General features: G+C 38.8%; 1 protein-coding gene across 2 annotated transcripts; it reads left to right on the top strand.

Moving 5' to 3' along the window:
- Positions 1–862: 862 nt before the first annotated feature.
- m17 (IL-6 subfamily cytokine M17) lies at positions 863–2,594 on the top strand. Of its 2 annotated transcripts, none has more exons than XM_030065881.1 (3): positions 863–932; positions 1,536–1,684; positions 1,873–2,594. In XM_030065881.1, the coding sequence occupies exons 1-3, from the start codon at positions 899–901 to the stop codon at positions 2,332–2,334; spliced, it is 645 nt and encodes a 214-aa protein (XP_029921741.1). In that variant the 5' UTR covers positions 863–898; the 3' UTR covers positions 2,335–2,594. The 2 variants fall into 2 exon arrangements, with proteins under 2 accessions (XP_029921741.1, XP_029921740.1); XM_030065880.1 differs by having other exon boundaries at positions 1,870–2,594.
- Positions 2,595–8,367: the final 5,773 nt, after the last annotated feature.

Here is an 8,367-nt window from a genome sequence, read left to right as displayed (position 1 = left end):
GGTGGCATACAACAAAGGGGCCTGGCCAGAATTGATATGGACCTTAATGGTATGTGGTGTGCGCTCGATCAGGTGAGCCACTGGACAGCCCAGTGCATCTGCCTATAAGAATACACATTCTCAATTTCCTTAATATGGGTGGTTTCTTGAAAATATTCAGTTACTTAATAGAACACAATTTTAATTGAAAAGTATTTGTCTAATACTAATTACACATATGTGCTGAGAATCTAAATAAATTCATCAAGAATCATCTTTTGTGGATTGTGGATTCACAATTTTTACATTTTGGGTTTGTTCCACACACACACACACACACACACACACACACACACACACACACACACACACACATCATGCTGCTTTGTGCACTGTGGTGACCTCTCAACCTCTCTCTCATGCTCTGTAGAGGGCGACACACCAGTGTCTCATCAGTGAATGGTGTCAAAGGGAGCAACAGCATTACTCAATAATCAGCTTCATGTATTTCTAACTGCTTTGCTAGATTCACCAGGGTTATGTTCATGAAACAATTATAATTCACCAGAGAGCTGTATTTTCTTGTACAAACAGTAAGCAAAAGTAAGTAATGAGGACTAATAAAGATATGTTATGTTATATATTTATACTTATGTTATTAATTAGACTTGCTTCTCTATGAAGAGAGATGTAGGGGGCATGCTTGTTTGATAGAAGAAGAGATGGAAAGAAAAAAAACACATCTGAAAAAGGAGGAAATTCTGGGAAATTTGGTTGCCTCACAAAGTGCACGTCATTTCCTCCTATGACAAATGTGTGGTTTCAGTCTTTTAAAAAAGTTTTTAAGGAGTGTGATTATGACAAGTCTGTACAATCGGCCTGTGATACTGTGAGGGGAAGGAATGGTCATGTAAAGATTATGTATTTTCAGCAGTCAATGGAACCAGTCACAAGTAAGTCCTTTTACCTTACCTATACTATACCCCTCTACTTATTAATTATCTTTTATTTTCTAAATATAACATAACACACCAAGTACCACACCACAATTTTTGCTATTGTGCATGTTATTCATTTTATTTTGGTTTCTTCATATACAGCTCTTGTGAAACTGGTTAGAGCGTCAGATTGCATCCAACAGTTTCAGAGTGCTGCACGTTTTCTGAACACACTCTAGTTCTAACCACACTCTAGTGCTGTTCCACCCTCTTTGTAGTTGAATTAGTTTTCAAACTGTAAGGAAGAGGAGAAAAAATATAATGAGGGAGAATGTAATATACAACATATTTAAACAGATGTCTGTGAGTGTCTGGTGGTATTTTTGTATTTGTACATTCTGAGACTATATGACTGTATTAGCAGGACATACAATGTAGAACAGCATAGAATTGTTTCTTACCTCTTGTCCATCTCGTGTTCTGTTTTATAAAATGTTCTATGGCTGAATGTTGGCTAGAAGCTATTTTTATCCTAGACTGTAACACAGCTCACAAAATGAAGTTTCCCTCATTGATGCAAGGTATGATAACAACTGACCAGTTCCTTTCTCTCCCCAGCGTTACTCTCTCTCCTGTTGGTTATGGCTGTTGATTCAACAAGAAGTGTCACACTATGCAGAAACCAGCAGTGTGGGAATTTTCTGCAGCAGACCTTGAAGCTAACCAGACTCATACATAAGGAATCTGTCGATCTAATCAAAATATATGTGAGTACAAACACAGAACTGCAGTATTTCATTTTGCTGCCATGCAAATCCCCATGCAAAATAATGTAGTTATTCCATACTTCAACATCTTTATTTTTTCCAGTTCTACTAGTACTTCTTCCACTCTAAGAAATGTTCTGCTTAACTGGGATCTGATTGTATTTTATTTTCTCCTTTTTTCTCAGAAGACCACTCAAGGAGACATGTCAGAGCTTTTCTGCAAAATATCAATTAATAATGTCCCTGACCCCAACATCTCCGGTCTAGACCCATCAGAGAGGATAGTAAGCATTTACTCACATATTCAAGCTTTCCTCCCACATTTTAAAAGGGTATATGAGCAGCAGACAGACCTGCAGTTACCCACAAACACACTGATGACTGAGCTAACCCGTGTCAGCAATCGCAGTAGCAGCCTGGCTGCTATGGTAAACTGCATTTACCAGAGCCTCTTCCCAAACATGCCAGTACCGGAACCAGCAGGGGGGCCGACATCACTACCTCCATCTCAGAATATCTTCCAACAGAAGGTCTATGGCTGTGTGGTCCTGAAGAGGTACAAGGAATTCCTGTCAAATGCTGCCCGAGAACTGAGGACTGTAAAAACCCAAGTGTGCAAAAAGAGGACACAAATGAATGTACTCAGTTGAGGATGACCAAAGGCTGGCCCCATAGATTTTCATCAACAGTTATGCTAAATGGATTGCTGTGTAAAGACTTGAAAGGATATGCAAGTTTCAAGGTGGCTGGTACATCAATGATTGTCTGTAGTGGAGTATCTATTTATCTTATTTAATATTTATTTTCTTATGTGTTGCCTTGAATAGTGCAAGAGTGTGCAGGTATCTCTGCCCAAGTTATATTTGCCCAGTATGTGTAATATGTTATGCTAAGGTCTAATACACTGTTGATGGAAGCTTACTTGCGGTATAAGAATCATTAAAAATATATACAAAATGACTGCAACTGTGTACTTTCGGTCATTTCTCTGTGTGGCCATACAAATAATGTATGTTTTCAACAGAATGTCAATGTCCCACAAACACAGGCAGCTTCTAAAAAGTCAGTTTTGAGCAAATTTAGACAATACAATTGATTCTAATCGATGCAATCAATGCGCTACATGTTTGATCATGTTTTCTGTTGATGACAGTACAAATAATCACCCACTGGAGGATTTTGCCCACAGTTTTTGCTGGAAGCATCATGAGCTGTATATTGCACAGAGCTGGTCCCAGCATGAGAGGTTAAAAGTAAATCAGGAAGCTGGAGAGACGCTGACTACGTGATATCAGCTCACAGTGACGCATGTCTTGAAGACAAGACTGCATCAGATAGGAAAGATTTTGTGAAACAGACGGCCTGTCTGGCCAGTCACAAGGTGTGGGTGTGTATGGGTCAGATAACTGTATGTGCAAATGGTGGATGGTGTCTGGGCGTGCATGCGTGTGTACTGTAGGTGGGTAGGGATGCAAGTGTGTGTAGAGGTGGGGCGGAAAATACTGAAGGCAAACTGAGATTGAATATAAACCTTGTTATTTTTTTTTTTAAACAGATGGATTACACAGACTAGTTTGTAAAAAGAAAAATAATCAACTACATTCAAAGTGTTTCCACTGGAATGAAGTAAGGCAAACATATCTTCTTTGACTTTCCTCATGTCACAGGCGCACAGAAAACTGGAAGTTGATGAGGGATTCACTCTGGGTCATGAATCAAGTTCCTTGTTACAACTCAGCACTTGAGTTTTATTTAAAGCACAAACACTGAGGGTATTTCAGGGCAACAGTGATTCTCCAGTCTACATTATTCATTCATTTTCACTACCCACTCAGTCCTTTTCAGGACCATGGTGGGCTGGAGCTAATCCCAGCATACACTGGTACACTAGTGAACAGCAGGGAGGCACCCTGGACAGGTCTGCATGCTTCACCAGCTGATACTGACCTACAGACAACAATTCACAGTCATATTCACAGCTTTGTGTGATTTAGTGTCTCTTGCATGTCTTTGGAGTAAGGTAGGACACCAGAACACTTGGGTGAGAGCCAAATGAAGATGACAGAGCATGCAGACTCCAAACATAAAGAGAGAGGACTGGGAATCTAATCTAGCTCCTTCTTGCTGTGAGGCAAGTACACAGCTACTCTAATGCTGTCACTGCACAGTAATCCAGTACTCTTTCCACTCAACTGCTAGGACACCTGCCATTTAAAAATATATAATATTGCTTACCCATTGTTTCTATCTTAACAGTTAAGGTTTTAATCTTAAAAGTTAGCAAACTCACAAGAGTGGTCTGGTGTTAATTCACAAAGTTATACAGTAAGTGGCATGCTGAATATGCCGGTGTATTGAAAAGTAACAAAAAACAACAAACAGACAATATATTTGCTGTAAACAAGTTAACCACTTTCTTTTCTTTTGTTTTACAAAATTTGCAACATGCAACAGTGCAGAGCAACAATTAACTATTGAAATCAGATTGCTTTGATAAACAGTTCCTTCCTAAGTAAAGTTTCCCTCTAAAATTAAAAATAAATAAACAAATGAATAAATTCCAATATAAAAGGACAATATTAAATAAGTAACAACAACAATTCAAGAATAAAATGTGAAGCTGAATAATTAATTTTAAAATTACGTACAGATGTGTAAAAGGTTCAGGAAAAAATGAGAAAAAGAATCCATGTGGAGCCACATCAGCTGAGGCTGAAGCAGCCACAGAGGGCCAGGAGGCTCAGCGGCTGCAGGGCAGGACAGAGCTGCTCGCCTGCAGAGGAGGACAGACTTTACATGAGAAAACAAACAAAAAAACAGCCATGTTAGATGAATCAGTCACAGCACACAGGTGCAGTGTCCTAACTTTTTTCTTACATATTGTAGCTACAAACCCTCCCTGAATCCCCTCAAATGACAAATAGTTTCATCACATGGAATCAAAAATGACCACATAACTGATATTTAGCTGAGGAGAAATCTAGAGTCATCTTTTTATTCATACATGTACAATACTGACACGCAAATGCAACCAACAAAACTAATACTGACATGTATAATTTGGTCAAAGTACATAAATGTATATAGGCACGGTTGACTTGTGATTACATAATATATAACAGTAATGGTATCATAAAATTATATTATTTGATTCCAGCTACATCAGCCTTGCATGAGGCCTTGTGCAGCTCTGGGATGGAGCTGCAGTCCTTGGTCTCCTCCAGCTCCTGGACTTGTTATTGGAGTTCCGTCTCCACCTGGAGAGGACATGCAGAAAAGGACCAGTCAGTGAGTTTGTAGCTCCAGCTGGACAAAGCAGGACATTTAGTGTCCAGTAACAATGTGAGAGGAAAAACAGAACCTGGACAAAAACCTGGAAAAACCTGGAACTGTTCCACCAGACTTCCACAGCGCAGCAACAGGCTTTCAGGTCAGAGTGGCTGTGACAGAGACACCACTCTGCTCTGTGTCAGTGTGGCATTAAAACGATGCTGAAGCTGTTGTTTTGGGGCAATTTCAAGGGACATTTCAAGCACTTTTTGGGGCCCCCCAGTGGCCACAGGGTCCTAAGCAGGCGCTGAGTTCGCGTATGCCATGGGCCAGCTCTGTCTGCAGAATAACACTTTAAAGCTTTTGACATTATGGTATAGCGTACAAGATGGACACTGCACGTCTATGCATTTCTGACAGAGCTCCATGTTTCTATTGGAGCAAATAAAGATACAGTAACCCGTCTTTCCTTCAGACAAACAAATGGCACTGTGCACAAATTCTAATTCAAAGAATAAAAGTATTTGCAATGATGGAGTTCTCATGCAGACATATACGAAGCTTAAAGGAACTGGTATCAGAACTTACATAGAAATGTGGTAGAGAATTTAAAGCAATTTGGATTTAAATACTGTGATTGAAATAACTGAGAACATAGTGTGCTGAGTAGCAAACTTTGGAAAAGGTTTACCAAAGTCCAGTTACACTCCAGGTAATTCCACAGTGAAGTCTGACTCTATGGTGTTGAGTCAGTGTATTTATGTATTTTCAGTGAGGTGAGAATCTATTAAAACTATACCCAACTGAAAAAACACTCTAACCCCTTACTGCCTGAATTTATTTACAATTATCTACACATATAAATTGTTTGTGTTTTTGCCTTCAGGCAGATGCTAAATTATTGGTGGTATAGAAAATGGATGGATGGATAGATGGATGTTTTATACTGTGTAAAAAAAAGAAAAAAGAAAAAAGAAAAGTGATTCTAATGTTGTCATTTGTGACAATAACAATTAGATGACAAGGACAATTAGAACTCTAACTCAGAAATTAAATTTTTACATTTTATTGCATATTTTACAGCTATGATAAGGTTGTGCCTACACACATGGAATTTTCATGCAATTTTACATGCTTTACATATTTTGGTCTATAGAGGGCAGTATGTACCAATGACAAAACAATTATACAAAAGAGTCGAGAGAAGCATCAAGTGTGACAACAAATGCATCTGCAGCTGAAATTCATTTGACAGTCACTGAAAATATTATGGGCTGCTGCATGTGTTAATACACAAAATAGTATTTTTTCTTTTTTAAAAACACAAAACTTAAAAATATATTTATACAGTAACACCAAATACTGAGGACTTAGTGGAGTCTTTCTTGCCATGCCACTGGACAGCACACTATGCTATGCTATATGAAGGTATCATTTATCCATACTCTTCTCCATACTTTTCTATTGTTTTGCACCCTGCTATAAAGTGTGTTGCTACACTTTAAGGACCATAAACATACAGGCTGTTGTTTTCTGGTTGTTAGTAAGTGTGTATATCTACAACAAGATATTAATCTACAAGATTAATATATGGCAGACCTATATGGAGGACTAAAAGGGACAGAATGAAATAAATAAATACATCTTTAAATAAATATTTAAAAGTGTCATTAATTAATTAAAATGGGAATTAAATAAATAAATGTGTCATTAAATAAATAAATATGTCATTAAATAAATAAATGTGTCATTAAATGTGTCATTAATTCATTAAAATACCAGTTCATTTAATGTAAAAACATATATATAATTATTTCATTATTTATTTAATTATTTCATGGACCGGTGTTGCAGTGCTTCATGAATTAATTTTATCTGTCAAAGTCACCCATCAAAGTCAGTGGGCGGATCCTAACACCTGATTGGTTACCCGGCACAGCAAGCCAAGACAGATCGACTTCAGATAATCGATTGATGCAGAGCAAGTAAACATATTCTAGAGTGAAAGTTTTTAACTGTTTTGCTTAATCCAGACGCTCAGGTTGCATAACCTACAGCCGAGAGACTTTACTAAACATCAGGTAAAGCATGCTGCAAGAACTGAGGCACTCTGCTTTGATGTGGACACACTACGCCAGCACGGGATTTTACCTGCGTCTACACCGGCCGTCACCAGGGAGAGGAGGGAGCGCAAGCGGTGCAAACGTAAACAAATGAGGGGGAAGAGAGCCGGGATCCACGCTAGGCTACAGGCTACAGGCTACAGGCTACAGGCTACAGGCTACAGGCTAAAGGCTAAAGGCTACAGGCTAAAGGCTAAAGGCTATAGGCTAACCCCTCCAGACCAGCAGGACCGTGGCTCTTGCTCTCTAATGTTCGCTCCCTCGACAACAAGCTGGACGAGCTACGCTTGCTAAGAGACACCCGCAGGAGAGAGACTGCTGTGTGCTTGCTTTTGCGGAGACATGGCTCCATGGAAACATCCCATCCCTGCAGGAGTAGAGCACTGAACACTGTCAGAGACCCCTCTCACCCGCTCCACAAATACTTTGAGCTGCTTCCATCAGGCAAACGGTGAAAAGCAAAACCGCTAGAATGAGCAACAGCTTCCTCCAGAAAGCTGTTAGACTTTTAAACTGCTGACTTTACCATCACTCGGGGATCCTAAGTGAAAAACTCTATCTCATTTTGTGTGCACTACTGCTGTATGTGTAGCTTAATGACAATAAAGCTTGATTTGATTTGATTTGATTTGATATTCTGACACACTTGGTGGCGCAACCTTTACTCGGTTCAAGCAAATGGGGGATTTGCAGGGGCAAATGTTACTGCGGTGCGCGATGCGTGCTAGATAGGTGCAGCCACAAAATGTGGAGAAGTTGCCCAGAACTACTCAGAGAAGCAGTAACTTTAACTGGAGAGGCTCTCAGCAGAACTCCTCCGGCTCCGGCAGACTTCCAGGCTTCAGACCTAAGCAATCGATTGGGCTAGATTCACGTTAGTCCCGCCCACTGACTTTGATGGGTGACTTTGACAGATAAAATTAATTCATGAAGCACTGCAACACCGGTCCATGAAATAATTAAATAAATAATGAAATAATTATATATATGTTTTTACATTAAATGTACTAGTATTTTAATGAATTAATGAAACATTTAATGACACATTTATTTATTTAATGACATATTTATTTATTTAATGACACATTTATTTATTTAATTCCCATTTTAATTAATTAATGACACTTTTAAGTATTTATTTAAAGATGTATTTATTTATTTCATTCTGTCCCTTTTAGTCCTCCATAGACCTAGGTCAGACAATTAGTCGAAATACCCACAGTTTGTTTTACAGATTTTGACATTCACTTTGACACAATCTCCAAATGTGTAACCTCATGCCTCAAAACC

The sequence above is a fragment of the Myripristis murdjan genome, chromosome 12 (genome assembly GCF_902150065.1).
Source record: "Myripristis murdjan chromosome 12, fMyrMur1.1, whole genome shotgun sequence".
Taxonomy (NCBI): domain Eukaryota; kingdom Metazoa; phylum Chordata; class Actinopteri; order Holocentriformes; family Holocentridae; genus Myripristis; species Myripristis murdjan.
This window is presented reverse-complemented; position numbering and strand designations above follow the sequence as displayed.

Excerpts from the sequence above, each read along its gene's own strand:
- m17 (XM_030065880.1), top strand. The coding sequence starts at position 899 with ATGTATTTTCAGCAGTCAATGGAACCAGTCACAA. Across the intron at positions 933-1,535 it reads GTCAATGGAACCAGTCACAA|CGTTACTCTCTCTCCTGTTG; the intron begins GTAAGTCCTTTT and ends TTCTCTCCCCAG. Across the intron at positions 1,685-1,869 it reads TCGATCTAATCAAAATATAT|AAGACCACTCAAGGAGACAT; the intron begins GTGAGTACAAAC and ends CTTTTTTCTCAG.